Below are 16,779 nucleotides of genomic sequence, written 5' to 3' on the forward strand. Positions count from 1 at the left end.
AAATGTGCGAAGATCACTTCTCGAAGAATGGTTGTGTCCTCACTTGCGCTAAAACCAGTTTACCAAGGCGAAGCGATCTTGAAAACTACATCGCATGGTGGTTTTCCGAAATGGTTTGGAAGATAGCTTCCAAGACCGCTTCGACCGTTCTCACTACGCATTACTCTAGTTTCCAGTAAACTAGTTTTAGGAACGTAGTGAGAATGGTGCCTATGAGGCTATGATCATGCCTAACAACCTAGCTAAAGAACATGCTTTGATGTCAAATGTTGGCTAATGAGACATAGGCCCACAAACCATATGCAAAGCATTTTACTATAGTCGAGATGAAACACTGAATTTCTATTCACATTTCTTCAATAACATAGACCATATGGTAGCTTGAAAGCAAAATTCATGAGGTGCAGTGTCATGTGCATTTTTGTTGAAAATACTATGAAATCAAATATCATTATTCTGAATCTCTCTTTTTTATATTGAACAATGTCCAATAGCAATTTTGGGACTTCTTAAAGCAGATACGAACCAATAGCGCCATCTTGAGTCCTCAACTACTCATACCTGGCTAGTGCTAGTGTAGTCTAGTAATATAGACCCACTTGAATAACATGCTTATTAACTACTCAATACATTTATACCACAATAATTATGTTACTAAGTATCAAAACAATTACTTTTCCTCTCAAAACATTTCAGTTTCTCTATACAAACACAATTATAGGTCAATTTATTCTCTGTAGTATTAGGAGATATCTGAAAACGTATATTTTAAGACTATGTATTTATAACACACAATAAGAGACCGCACACAGTTCACTCCCCCTTTAAACATATCAGATTTCACCCTAAAGAGATTTTGTCCATTTATTTATTTATTTCCCATAATGGGAAATTTTTACTGCATTCAACTTCTAGTATTCAAAATAGGCCAATGTCACAAAATTATAATATTCTCACATTTATAATTCATCAATAAGCTTGGAAGTAAGGCTAGAACTCAAAACAGACTGGAGGCTAGGTCATGAACGCCATTGTCTGCGGCTTTTCATCCTGGATTGAAAAGCTCTAAATGAGTTCAATCGTACAGGAAAACATTATACCATGGACCTACTAAACAGTAGGTCCATGATTATACAAAAAAAAAACCCGTGTTGGCTGCAATGCTGGTATAAGTACATAACGACAACTTCTCATGCCTTCTAAATATACCCTCGCTATTCTCCCAAAAAGACAATTTGGGGCAATTTCTGATTTCTTCAAGAGTGCTATCAAACAGTTTTGTCCAGTCTATTCTAACATAAGTTTTCTCTTAGTAACCTGGGGGCATAACACAGAGAAATATACTTTATATTTACAACTAATTGTAATGTTTTACTACATGGTTTACTATAGACTTACAGTAATGCTTAATTGTACTACTGATTTTAACTTGTATACTTTTACACAGGACATTGGTGTAAAAGGGGGTTATCTGCAAATATGCTGGTTAAAAGACATTTTCAAAATCAACCTGATATTAGAAATACATAAGATGGTCAACAGAGCATTTATCTCTTAATGTTATTGCGGTCATTATGTGTGTGCGGAAGTGTGCAGATCATATAATAACATATTCTATGTCACAAAATCGTCTGCTTCTTTATTTTGCTGCTTCAAATCTAAAAGCATGTTGATGGTCAAGAAAAAACTTTTAATACAATATAAAAGTGACCAATTCAAAAAATGCCAAGGGCAGTTTTGAAGACAAACTGTATGACCCTGAGTGCACAGGTCTACCCCAATATAGTCTGAGCCCCTGCCACCCCCCCCCCCCTTCCCCCTTTCCATATGTAGGCCTATGTGTACTTTTTCATTGTGATTATGCATGGATAACTATCATACCAAGATAAATTGTCAGTGCTTTTGGCATGTGTCTGCCAAGGCTATCCCACTGGCATATCCCGCTGAGAGTCATACAACAAACAGCCATAAGAATGTAATAGAATCTATGGTATGTTATCTTCTTCTTTTTCTTCTCTGATGCATCCATTAATATATTTAGGATCTATTCATTCTTGACTTCTGTTTGCACTCATAACATAAAGATGGTACTGAAGATTTTTATTTTTTGTCACGTTTTATTCATAAAAAATCACAATAATAGAATAAACTAAGATTTAGTTCGCATTTGAAGAAATGGGGATTTAATTTCAATACTCAGTTGTTGGTTGGTTTTTTCTTATTTTTTAAATTTTTAAAGGGTTTTTTTAGTGGGGGGGAGATCTTTTTTCCCAAAATTTTGTTTTCCTTGATGGAATCATATATTGGTGCAATCAATGCAAATAACATATACATGTACATGTAGTCCTAGTTATTATTGCTAAATGAACATGTATGAAAGTGATATTTTACTGATAAGCAGTACTCGCATATATGACAAAAAGGTATTCACAGTGGCAAGAATAAAGCCTATATTTAGCCTTGCAATGCCAAAAATGAGCAAAAAATAATAGCCTCTTATAAAGTTTCCATGTTAATGCAGCAAATTAAATTCCCAATGTATTGGCGCACATCTCACCAAGGCCTGCTGCCTTCTGTTTTGTGTTATAAATACAAAGGGTTTGCTCTTGAATAATGCCATTAAACATCATCATAATATCATACAAGTCAGAGGAATGCTAATGGTATTTCAAGAATTATACGTCCACATGTAAGAAGATGCAGACACAAGTGAAGTAAGAAAGAGAGAGACAGAGAAAGGAGCAAGTGAACAAGGTCTCACGAGACAAGGGTGGTATCAATCACAATTCAGTGGATTCACAATACGGTACGCCATGTCGGTTGCAGCGGACAGGCCGAAATTCGCAATGCCTCATGGGAAAAGTCGACATCTGTAGCGCGAGCTAGAACTAAAGTGCGGCTCGACCGGATATGCTATTTACTAGGTTTCAGGTGTGAGAGCATTTGCCCGCATATTTCTTTGCGAAAGTTAGACTGTTTTTTTGTTATTTCTTACCATATTCATTGACATCAAAGTCACAGTACAGTACACTAACAATGCACTCTGCGCCACCTGAGCGCGATGTCGACCCCGAAGTTAGAAATTTTGCCTGTTCGCTGCAACCAAAAGATGGCGCACCATATCGTGAATCCACCGAATTGGAAAAAGAATGCTCATTAGTTAGTTACTGGTCAGTCATTTGCATATCCTGATTGGTCACTGCCAATCTACAATTGATTGCTAAGGGTTGTGTAACTAGGGCCTAGATCAGACAGAGAGTGGCTGTACATATATCCAGGAGATACCAGGAGGTGCCCAAGTCCATCCCTTCCAATGTCAACTTGGATCAATATATGCCCTATAGACTTCTTACATGAGACTTTGACTATTAAAGATCAAGGACAAAGATGAACAGCCTCAGGGGGCCGGCTTTTAGAGGCCATCCCCAAATCTACATTGAAACTGCTTTCATTCCAGCGAAAAGCCTATCTCAACCAGAAAAAAATATATAGCTTTTGCAAAGAGTGCCCAAGAAAGTGAGCTAAAATACATTAATTAGAGAAACAGAAGGGAGATTGGATGATTTGTGCGGCAAGTATAATTAGCTGGTACAAATTACCAAGAAAATGAATAGAAGTGGTGAAAACTGGAGACAATAAAATATAACATTTTGAAGCCTGGCATTGAGTCTAATCTGCTAAAAAAATCACTTCACACAAGCTCATTGGGATTAATTTTCATGCACAGCCTCCCTTAGTCACACATCAATATTTCATAGAGAGAGACAAATAATCTTTGATAACTTATTTTTAGCGTGCAGTGATAGACAAGACAATTACGTCTCTGTTTGATATCTGAGCGGGAATTAAACAGATTTAGGATACCAAATAATTATTTCTGGTAACAAACCCTGTGAGTTTCCTAATGCTTTAGGAAGTGTGCGTCGTTTGATAAAATGACTTTTCATTGTATTTGTTTTAAGAAAGGGATTACAACTTGGAACCAGCCATTATGCATTATCATTGCAACACACAAATGCAATCAGTGTAATTTTAAACAAGTCTTGTGAATCCTTTTTTTTTTCTTTTTTGTCCAACCAGTTATATTACAAGGACGCCATTCACTGTCCGGATCATATTTCTTGTCCTGTGGCACACTTCTTTCAATTTACCCAATTTGCTTCTAATACACTTCACCTACTCTTTTCAATGCCAATTCCTTAATATGTTCCAATTTCCTATAAAAGACATTATTAGATGTTCAGGTTAAATTCTTTATAGCTCTCATTAGTCTGTTGCGCATCTTGACCCAGTTATTTCATATGATGCTACAGTTTATTTCATATTTCTTTTCCTTTGGATTTAATCTTTCTCTACCAGTCATGGAATCACCCTTTTCACAGTCTTCTGTCTATAAAATCTTCAACATTGGATAAGCTTTAACATTGCAGTAAAAGCGGATTTTCCAGGGCCCTTTTGAGCATTTCTGGGGTGAAATTGCACCGAGCCCCTATGTAATTTTTCCCTTCCCTCGCCCACAAAAAAAGAGAGGAATATTATAGAGATCACTTCTCAAGTAAAATAGTCAAAGATCAGAAAAACAAATAGTTTCTGACCCTCAAGTAAGTAGCCTCTGGATCAGTTTGTATCCATGTGGTCTACTAGCAGTTGGTCTAATTCTCAGATCATCTAAAACCATCATGGCCAAACCCACCTGTCTTATAAAGACTTGTTATAATAACAAATGCACAATTTCTATCACAAATTACCATCAGCCAATCAGATTGAAGGATTTCAGTAATTTATAACTGTTATTGCAAATGTGTTATTGTAACAAGTTTTATGAATTGAGCACCTGGTCTACTAGCAGATCATCTTACATCATCATGGCTAAACCCACATGGTATACTATCAGTTGGTCCAATTCTCAGATTGCCAAACAACATCACGGCTAAACCCACATGGTCTACTAGCAGATAGTTCAATTCTCAGATTGTCAAACACCATCACGGCCAAACCCACTTGGTCTAATATCAATGTGGTCTGAGAACTGTGTGGTCCAACCATCACTTAGCCTAATACTCACTTGGTCTATTTGTCATTCAGTCATATTCCTAGATGGTCCAATTTCCACTTCCTCTACTTATCATGAAATGAAAATGTTGTTCATAAACAGTTCATCTAATCAAATACAGGTAGACTTAGTGGTGTTAGACCAAGTGGATACTAGACTAAATGGGTGTAGCCCAACTGGAAATAAGATAAAATGGTACATGGGCTAAATGGTAATCAAACCATGTGTAATAGGATTAGACCTTGTGGGATGAGACCGAATACAGAGAAACCAAAATTGGTGCAGACCAAATGGCAGTTTACCCCTTTAACAAGTGTACAGGCTTAAGGAGAACATAGAATAGAACTTACTTCAATTGTTTGAAATGTTCTGTGATGTCCAGTTCCATATCTTCCGTCTGATTGGGTACAAAATGAAATTCTGAGACCAGCTCTGGACCATGCTCCTCCTCCTCGTAATCTCCTAATTCGGCTGATAGAATGATAAAATTATTATGATGATCATAATCATAATCAAAATGGGAATTCTAATTGTAAAAATGAATAAATAAATAAATAAATAAAAATCACAACTCGTACAATCTTTATAATCATCATAACCATTATAATCATTAAAATTTATCATTATCATCATCAACAGTACCATCATCATCATCACCACCATCATCACCATCATCAACAACACCATCATTAACATCATCATGATCAACATCATTATCATCTTTATAATCATCATCATCACCACTATCATCATCATCCTCATCATCATCATCATCATCATCATCATCATCATCATCATCATCATCATCATCATCATCATCATCACCATCATCATCACCATCATCATCATCATCATCATCATCATCACCACCATCATCACCATCATCAACAACACCATCATTAACATCATCATGATCAACATCATTATCATCTTTATAATCATCATCATCATCATCACCACTATCATCATCATCATCATCATCATCATCATCATCATCATCACCATCATCATCATCACCATCATCATCATCACCATCATCATCATCATCATCATCATCATCATCATCATCTTCCCCATCATCATCATCATTCCCACGATCAATATACACTTTACCAAAGGCGGTCTCATTTATATTACCACATCCTTCTAGTATGAGCCTTTCAATTGTAATACAATTCCAGTACCCCAAGCAATTGTCAGCTACTCTACACCTAGGCAGAGAGCATCAAATGCAAAAAATGCCTTGCCCAAAGACATTGGATCGACACCTCTCAATCAAAAATTAAGAACCATATCACATTTTGTGTACATCCATACACAGAGAAATATTAAAATGTAGAAAGGAAAAGAAATATAAGAATCATATCCATATCAATACAAACAGTGCTATATTAAGAGGAGATCATTCCTAAATCAGAAATAATTGGTGGATATTTGCTACTGTTCTAGAGATGTTTTTGATGATTCATCATGCCAAGGCTCATACACTGATCCTATATTAGACCATGTATGGGACTACAGACTCCTACCAATCGCTCACAAGCAAACAAATCAATACTTTCAAGAGAATAATACCATGTAGCTACTTCAATTGGGACAAGGTCATACAGGTACATATGACAGTGACTATCACCCCTTTCATAAACCCATCCTCCAATTAGCCGCCTAAGAGTAATGCGGATAATTCAATAAAAATTGCGTTCACAAACTCCGAAAATAATCCGCACTATTTTTACGAGCGCCCGTCCTGAAAAAGGCGGATAATCGTCATGGCAACCGCACACACCCCCTCCGATGCGGTTGTGTTGGAAAAGGTTGACCTTGTGACCGCACCATGGCAATTATCCGCATTTCTTTGAAATGCGTTCATAAAGTCAAAAGCTGATCCCGATGCCGCTATTATGCGGATAATTGCAGCATCAAAATAATGCGGATTACTCTGGTCCTCCTCCGATTTTACGACCAAATTATGTTGCTATTAGCCGCATAATTGGGTTTATGAAAGGGGTATATGATGTCATTCAGTCTGTCTATTTTGAGCGGAACCTGGATAAACTTGATACATTCTCATTTCAAATTTCTCTGAAAATGTAAAGTTATGAATAGCATACATGTTAATTGAATTCAGATCAAGATATTGTGAATCAACAGCTTATACAGCATGTATAAGTATGTCTATGTAAACAAATATGAAAACATATGTGTATGCAACACTTTTTCTTATCCAAATAAATGAAATATTTGCCTAAATAGTGAATTTTGTTATATTTTCCCTTTTGATTCATGGTCTGCTGGGTGCAATATTGATTATGTATAATCTGTTCTTACATATAACTTGAGCAAAATAGCGATAAACTTTTGTTTTCTGGTTTGTGGGGAGGGAGGAAATTAGTTTCAATCACTTTCCAATATAATCCCATGAAGGTGACCTGATATAATAGGAAAAGCTTAATTAATACAGAATCAAATTGAAGATTTAAGACATTGCAAATATTAAAGATGGCACTTACATTGCAAAGCGAGAGAGCATAGTTCTACAGCGGTCTCATATGGAACTTCAAGCCTCCCTGTTCTAATGTCCTCTTTCAATTGTAAGAAGAATAAGTACCTGGAATGGAAAAAAAATAAAAACAGGAATGTACAAAGGAAAAATTATATCTTGTAAAGAAAAGATTATCTTGGTGAACAATAAATAAAACTATCCAAACTACTAATACTATTTCAAATACATACAGATAAATTTAATGTAAAAAACAATCTATTTCATAAGGAGAACATGTACACAGAAAAATAGATCAATGGTGTATGAAGTATCAAATATAAATCTTTAACAGTGTTAATTAATTAATCATTAGCCACCAATAGCAAGCAAATAGTACGTAAAACATATCTGATAGAAAATACAAAAGAAGCATTTGATTGGGGGATTTCTAGGTAAAACCAAAGGGATTTTTAAAAATGTTACAAAATATTTGTTATAACTCTTAACAGAGGTGCTTGAATGATTTATACAAATATTTACACCTACGTAATGTGCTCCAGTTAGTTTTGAGAATCTTTGTATCTTTCATTGAACTGCTTTTTACAAAATGCAATAAAACATGTGTTATGTTTCTGTGTCTGGCAATGTGTGGGTTGGATAAAAAAAATTCTGAGACACTGATCATAAATAATGTTCCGATAAAAACAACCTGCCTTTGTAGCTAATGACCTTTGACCCACGTGATATAGGCCACAGTAGAACCATAATATTTCAGATGGAAATACAAGAGCAGTGACATTTGGTTTCGATTCATGTGTTTTTTTCCGAATATTTTCTCATATATGCTCCTGATTGTAGCACAGGAGTGCATCATAAAGCCTGTTCAAAGTCTGCTCAAAGAATCATAATTCATTGAACATTATACCATAGACACATATTCTGTTGCACAGTCTTGAAGCAATACATTTCTCTTGAAAGTAATGATGCAAACTGGTATTTGCGATGCATTGAGGGGGAGACAAAAAATACAAATTGACATTTGTGATGAATTGTGGACAAAACTATGTTACAATATGTTTACAAAATACAATTTGTAATATTGTAAGATACACGATGAGATTAATAGATATATAGGTATTAATAAATTAGGGTGCAGCAAGGTTTGAAAACAACATCTAGGACGAAATTGTTAACTATGTATGTAATGAAGTAAATTCTTGATTAATTTATCTGGAACGAGATGACAACAATAAACTTACCTTGTGAATTCCTCGCGGAGGTTGTTTGGTTCCGAAGAGTAAAATTTAACTTGGAATCTGATTGTGTAGGGTGGCCCAACTGCACAAAAAACCAAGAAAACATCAATTTTGTAGTTTTGTCATTTTGACATGGTAAAAAAAGAAACCAAAGTTAACCAAGTTACAGAATACATCAAACATATTCATTTTCAAACACAAATTAGCTGCAGTTTAGTAATCTATATAAAATCAGCAAACCAACAGATTAATTTCAAAACACAATTCATATTTAAAAGGCAATGACTGGAATAAGAGAAATAAAGAGAAGAAAAGGACATAAACAATGATTGATGATAGAATATTATAAAATGAAAGTTAAACGTATGAAACAGATGTTTTAACATTTCAATTCAATTTTCATTGCTATCAAAATTATCATTGCTTCTTTGGTATTAATTGTCCTGCCTTATTTTACATCAACCCTTGCTCATCCAGCTCAGTTCTTATAAAAAATTATGAAGTAAAAAACAAAGGAACATTAATAACTTGTAAATTACATGTAATACTCACTTTTGACTTGTTTCTTTATTGTTTTTGTTGGGTCCAACCAGTGCTATAAAACAATGCAAAAAAAAAAGAAAGAATAATCAAACGACAGGCCGACCAGAAGCACATATCCCATGATGCACGCCAACCACAGTTCTCTACAACTGAACTTGACAGCTTCCTGTTACCCTCTGAGACCTGACCTTGACTTGACCTTTGACCTCAAAAGGTGAGAATATTGTCAGCTGATCTACCTATTAGGTTACAGGCAAGGGCATTGCAAATGAGATCATGTTCATTTTTTTACAGGTCTTGACAACTGCATCTTATACCCCTTTCATATTGCGCTTTTCACCGACGAAGTTCGCCAGCGAAGGGGAAAGTGTCCAGTATGAAAGGTACACAGGAGAACTTCACCGGCGAACTTCTCCACCTCTAGAGGTGGAGAACTTCGCCGGCGAAACTGTTTCACCGGCGAAGTTTGCCGGTGAAAAGGCCAGTATGAAAGCAAACCGGAGAACTTCTCCTCTTTAATGACGTCAGAGGTCAATTTTTTTCTCTCCCGAAGTACCCTATACCGAGATTCCGTGCGCTATAGGTTCAAGCTCAGCTGAATGCTATGGCCAAGTAGATACCCTCGAACATAATTTTTTTTACTAACAATATTGATTAAAAAGCACTTTTTACATGTATAAAATGCGCTAAAATATAAAAACAAAGTGATGTAGTTTGTTTTTCTCGTAATACTTCCAAAATATGTTGTAATAAAAATTTTTATACCTTTTTGTAATAGGTGAGAAGTAATGTTTACAATTTTCTTTCGTTTGTTCTGCACGTGCCAAGCACTGACTAAATCAAGGGAATACTGACACTGTTTACTAGATCTAGCCGTCATCTTGACAACTTTACTAACAAGTTAGATCTTCACAATTAAAGGAAATAAATAATCGTGGTGCCGCGGAAATGCCGAATGAGGCCAATGGCCCGTTGACTTTCGCCGGAGAAGAAATGTCAGTGCGAAAGGTACATTTTTTTTTTCTTCGCCGGGGAAGTGAGGAATGCAAGGCAGAGAAGTTCGCCGGTGAAAAATGAAGAGGACAGTATGAAAGGGGTATAAACCTTGACTTGACAGTTCCAAAGTGTATCACAAAGTCTGGATCCAATCTTTTGCCATATCTTAATTTTATTCTTACCATTATTCATTCAGCAACATAAAACAAGTTTACACGAGAATTTTTGATGAAATATATATCGAAATTCTTTAACAAATTTCTTGTTACAATAACACATTATGAAAGAAAAAATGTCCCAACCACAATACTGGTAATGACAAGATCTGAACTTCATCTTTGACAAAAAAAATTATACAACATACCTGAACTTGTTGTGTGTCCATGTACCTAAGGCCAAAGTAATCCTTTTCGATGACGTCTAATGAGTAGAAGACTTGCTCGTATAGTTCTTTAGCTTTGGCATGTTTCTGAAAAATATAATTAAAAAAGAAAATGTGGTTTATATTTATTAGAAAGTCAACTGCATGAATTATAGCCCAATTTAGCCTCTATCCAATAGTTGAAAATAATCCTATTCATTTCAAATGTTATTACATCCAATATTGATTATCAAACTACAAGAAAAATGGCAAAAAAAATAATGGATGTGTCTCCTTCATGATTTAACAAAAATAATTTTCAGTTAAATACATGTCAATATTGAAATGCAATAATAAAAATACATGTACCTGGTATGAAAGGAATTTAAATATTAATATTATTTACTGAGTTTGTTTAACTCACAAAATTTTGTAGAATGTTTATTACTATCAAACAAAATGAACAAAATACAAAATATTTTCTTTTCTCCCATTCTGAGAATCATTTGACATGCACACTACACAATGTATTGTGTTTTACATGTCAATTCATATTTCTCCAGGCAAGTTGATTTATTTTCAAGCATGACATATCCCTCTTATTCCCACAGTGCTTGATTTCAAGCATGTATCAAAACATTTCCAAATCAATGCTCTTTAAACACTGTTTTGATGCTTTCACACTAGCCAAACCAGGGAAATATTGGGAATTTTCTGATTGAAATTTCACTGTATCAGAAAAAAAATCAGGCAGTTTTGTATGTGTCAAAGCAAGTACTTGTAATCTCCCCCCCCCCCCAAAAAAGGGAGAAGTTTGTTGGTACAATGTAGTTTTAAAAATGATTTAAACTTTTGTAAGATCTAGATGTCACCCAAAGAAATGGAAATATTTACAATTTAAAGCAAATTATGAGAATTAATTACATACAATTAAATTGACAAACAATTGATGTGACTATTAAACAGGAAAATATAAATAATGTTTCCTGTGCTATCGGAATGTGACACTCTTGCTGCACACTAATACATGTACAAGTAAACTGCAAGAACTTTTTCTGATTGGAGAAATGTAACTGATGTAGGCCTACATGCAGAAAAATATATTATCAGTTTATTTTGAGGTCTGAACAAGTTTTCATAACCAATAAGAATTTTCCTCTTCGGATTCGGGTGTTAATATAATATCCTTAAATGTCATATTTGATTGTGCAAAGGGATATGTTTACAAATGTGAGACACACATTGCATAGCAAATATCATAGGGACCAAGTCTTCAGGTGCCAGTTCGTGGATCAGGGGAGGGGCACATTCTGCTAATTAATGTCAACCCCCTTCAAAAATATTAAAGAGAGAGGAAAGACAGCTAATATCAAAGTATTATAAAACCACCTGCTACTTAAATATAGATTTGTCTCAGGCATTTAAAAAAATTATTTTGGGGGCTACTTTACACAATGAACTGCCTATTTAGCTTTAATATTGCGATAAATAAATCATATAAATTTGGGTTTTGCATGGCTCTTTTCAGTATTTCAGGAGGGAAATCGCCCCAAGCCCCCAACTTAATTTTTCCCTGGTGTGTTTTTGCTTTACATGTTCATGTAGCTCTCTGTCACTCAAACAACTCTCACTACAATTTTTTTTTCAATCTCTATGTTTTTGTTTACTTAGTTGTTACTTCAATGGAACATGTGCGTCTAAGCCCTTCTTGATACTATATTTGACAAAAGTCCATCACGATGACCTTATGATTGGTCGACCAATTGTTACTATGGTAACTTCTCCATATTTGCGCATAAACCACAGATTTCATGCATACGCTGATTTTGCCTATCAAGTACAGTGTACATGTCCAATATGCATATCACGATCCAAGTACATGTAGGCCTACATCTACATGATGCTTATATAGTTTTCACATAAATGTACATGTACATGTAGCTTGAAACAGCCGCTCCCAAAGTTATTAAAGGGCTGGATATATATGTCCCTCCCTCAAGTTGAATGATTTGTATGTACTGCTTTTCAAAACAAATGGCCATTCAAAGGTTGATAAACATGTCATTATTAAAGGTTATCAAGATAAGATTGCTGGATTCATTTACATGTGACACCACAACAATAATCTGTAAGGTTGATGAATGTCATATGACATCAAATGATGAATGTTATGAAGGACAGAATTCTAAATGTTCTCTCGGCCTTTATCTTAAATTAATGTACCAGATACACTTCCAATTATTTATTTACTCTTATTCATTATTACCTGTTACACTATCAAAGAAGTTTCAACAAATTTGCTGAACTCATTTACATGTGAAACCACAACGAAAGCATTTGCATCACTGAAGTCTTTCAAATTCATACAATGTATGAGAGCAAACTGAAGAATGTTATTTGCTCATTCCATGGTCGACAGACTTCTGAATGTTCTCTCATTATTTATCTGTGATAGATGTACCAGGGGAGTATTTCAGGAAACAAAGTTTCACTAACAACTGTTATAAGCTACTGAAATCCTTGCATCTGATTGGTTAAGAGCAAATTTGTAAGTGAATATCACTGACAAGATGCTCAATGAAACACTCCCCAGAAACACTATCAACAATTGACATTGCACCATGGCTCAATGAGTGCTAATGTTTATCATTTCAAGGTTCAATAGAATAAGGTTTCAACAAAAAAAAGATTGGCTTCATAAAAGAAATGTGACTGATTTGGCAAGAGATTTTTCATTGTAAACAACATATTAATTCTATTAAAATCAAGAGAACATTTCATTGGCACATTATGATAGTCCACACGGAAATATCCTTTAAGAAAAGCATCTCATTGTATACTACAGACATACCATCATCATAATAACACAGAGCATTTGCCAATATGCTGATTTGATACTGCACCCCCCCCCCCCAAAAAAAAGGGCATGTTTGAAAAGCTTGGCTCCTATCTAATAAAGTACATGTGTATGCATGTGACAAGTAAAGAAGCAGAGGGATCGGTAGAGGTAAAGAGAGAAAGAGAGAGGAGTGGGGAAAATAGGCTGCATTTTGAAAACAGTCTTTCACAAAAAGAATGCCATTTCACACAAAACGAGGGAAGGGGGTCGTCAAATTTGGCATCAGATACAAATAATTGTGAAATGAATTACATTACTTTCACACAATAGAGTCCAATAGGGTATCATGCTATCCCTAATATCCTGTAATACAAACTTCCTGATTCAAATCTGATTATTATCCCCCATTCAGACAAAAAAATAGTTCCCCACTGTCTAAACACATTTGTTCTATGTGTTGTGTATTAAAGTTTAACTTGAAACATTTTAAACTTTAATTGTCTGAATTGACCCATACATGTACACATATGTACAAAGACTGAAACAAAAGTTATATTTCATGATAAGATTTTAGCGAAGAAATGGGACATGAAGGTACGTCCCTCCCTGCAGTCCTGCCTCCCTGTCCCCCCCCCCTTTCCATACTAAAATAAGAACTATGTAGTTACTATGGGTTACAATTTGGTGGGAAAACATATTTGTTATGCACATTTTTCAGTAAAATGAACAAAAGAACATATTTACATGAGAATTCTCTTTAAAATTTCATCATACATCATTTTCTCTAAGTGAGAAGGGGTCACTACCCAGACAGATCATGTGAGAACATATGGCCATAGCCTATCTCTATCACTGATTGCTTTATCTGGCCTATTAATTAAATGTGCTAATCCTCTTTCCCTGACCACATTTTGAGAGGAGGCACTGGTTGCAATTCACCTTTAGGACAGGATTTTTCAGTTAATAACATCCATACAGGAGTTGCTATATTGGATACGAGTTGTAACATTAATCATTGAAGTTTTGATAATGTTTGCTGAAAACTTAAATTAGCTAAATTGTATTAAACCTTTGAGAGGATGAAAAAATATGCACTTAAGAATTGCTATTAATACAATATTTTAAGAATGTATAATTTACAAACACACCTTAAATAGGACTTATGCATGTTATTGATAAATTTTAATATCAAAACCACAATGAACTGTAGGTCCATATATACACTGTCAGTTCTTAGAATTTTAATAAATTGGCCATTCAAAGAATTCTAAAATAAGATCAAAGATCTTTCAATAAAATCTACAAATTGCACAAAAGCATATCCAAGAATTTGTCATGACGTCAATGGCTAGGCACTAAATTGATATCATCGCAACCCTGATAAAAAGTGAATAATTTCATATTATCAAATTTTGGACTTTTGAGTGTAAACAAGCAGGCATGGTTCCATCTCCAAAGTCCATTTATAAAGTGTGAATTGATATGATTTCCTGGAATTTTCACTGTCTGATTAAAGGCCTTTATAGTGGCTGATTTGAAGAGTTACCATGGTAATGGAGGCTTAACATTTTCAGGAGAGAATCAAAAGATAAAATTGTCAAACAGATGATAATGCTGTATCATTCTTACAAGAATTTTAAAAAATAATTAAAAAAAATAATGAAATAAAGATGAGAAATTTAAACCCCAGTGTCAATATATTCTCTAAGTTTTTCTGGAAATCTGACTTACTTTTGCATGCAAATTGCAGATCAGGGAGGACAAATGTCAAATAAATAATCATTACAATAACATTTGTAAATTTTACATGTACATGTAAACACTTGATACTGTTGTTTCTGCTTTCCATTTTAGAAAACTTCATAATATCTATCTACAAAATAAATAACTGAAAATTGACATGAAAAAGGGAAAAGATCACATCTGCCATTTCATTAAAAAAATAAAATTAGTGTTTCATCTACCATTTTCTAGGAATCAAAGCAGAAAGCATATCATCACATGCAAAGAACCATATCTTCATTTTCATAGACTGAAAATAAAGTTGGGTTTGAGTTGTGGTCAACTGCATTCTTTCTGCAACGTTCCCTGGTTCTTTATGTACATAAATGCACACACATTGATGGGCTTCAGTGAAGCTTGTAAGCCGACATCAATGTGTCATTTTATATCAAGTAAATAGGTCAATCATTTTCCCTGCAGCGTTTCAAAATAAGCAGTGACTGGTACATGCACTTTGTAAACAAGTATATTCAGGTAAACAACTATTGTCCATATCTATGTTACATTCCTATATGTACATGTACATGTAGGATACATGCTTTAGGTATAGCCTAAAAACTCATGGCCAGCAACTCCACGGGGGAAACAGGGGTACAAGCCCCCAACCCCCCTCCTGCTTTGATACACAAGAAATCTCTGCACACAGGAAATGGTAGTGCCCAGTTGTATATTAAATGGAAAAATGTGGAATAAATAATTAATTTCAACTGCCAAGTGATTGCATACCTGGATTATATACAATTCACCACATGTACATGTAGGTGACTGAAGTGGCTATATTGCCAGCAACTGGAAAATTTTACAATATCACACTGTGTTTACCCTATGAACAAATAGGCCTATATGTTTTGGGGTCCCTGAAATGTTTACCAACTGAATCATATTGAAGAAAAGTCTGCCTTTAATCCCTTCGCTTTCATCTCATATTTCCATTGCACTTTAGGTGGTTTCAGACCGCCTCGAAGTTCGTCAGTTCCAGGTATTCTCTGATCGGGAAATTTACCCCGATCAGAAAATACCAGGTATTTTGGTAATGTGAAAGCAAACTACGCGTAATTTCCCCGAAAGAAAATACCCGCTAAATAGTAGGTACTTGGCGAAATTACGAGAACTTTCGCGGGGATTTTTCCAAGGTCGCAGGTATTTTGGCAATGTGAAAGCAATTTACGGGAACTTTTAGCCCAGCGTGTCGTTGGGCGCGGGCGCCGTGGGTGGCTGCTGGGCTAGTGGTTTTGAATCTCGCGCCTTGCCTGCTTATTAGACCATACTGCGCATGCTCCTAACTTCAGGAATTTATCCCGAAGGGTATGTTTCGGGGCGGTCTGAATGCGAGAATAATTATCTGGTATTTTTTAGCATGTAAATGTTCTCGTAATTTAACGGGGATTCTTGTGATCGAGGCGCTTTGAAACCACCTTCTGTCCACCTCATAACAATGTTCTCTCAAGTATCTAGAGGATATCCGAA

General features: G+C 35.1%; 1 protein-coding gene across 1 annotated transcript in view; it reads right to left on the reverse strand.

Annotated features, from left to right (window-relative positions):
* LOC129274307 (protein 4.1-like) overlaps positions 1-16,779 on the reverse strand; it is a 66,250-nt gene that overhangs the window by 33,495 nt on the left and 15,976 nt on the right. The window contains exons 2-6 of the mRNA XM_064108271.1: positions 10,695-10,799; positions 9,344-9,386; positions 8,795-8,873; positions 7,564-7,661; positions 5,404-5,524 (exon numbers count right to left, since the gene is read on the reverse strand). Coding sequence (XP_063964341.1) covers positions 5,404-5,524; positions 7,564-7,661; positions 8,795-8,873; positions 9,344-9,386; positions 10,695-10,799 — 446 coding nt within the window. The remainder of the gene's footprint in view (positions 1-5,403; positions 5,525-7,563; positions 7,662-8,794; positions 8,874-9,343; positions 9,387-10,694; positions 10,800-16,779) is intronic.

This window comes from Lytechinus pictus, chromosome 13, assembly GCF_037042905.1.
Source record: "Lytechinus pictus isolate F3 Inbred chromosome 13, Lp3.0, whole genome shotgun sequence".
NCBI classification, from domain to species: domain Eukaryota; kingdom Metazoa; phylum Echinodermata; class Echinoidea; order Temnopleuroida; family Toxopneustidae; genus Lytechinus; species Lytechinus pictus.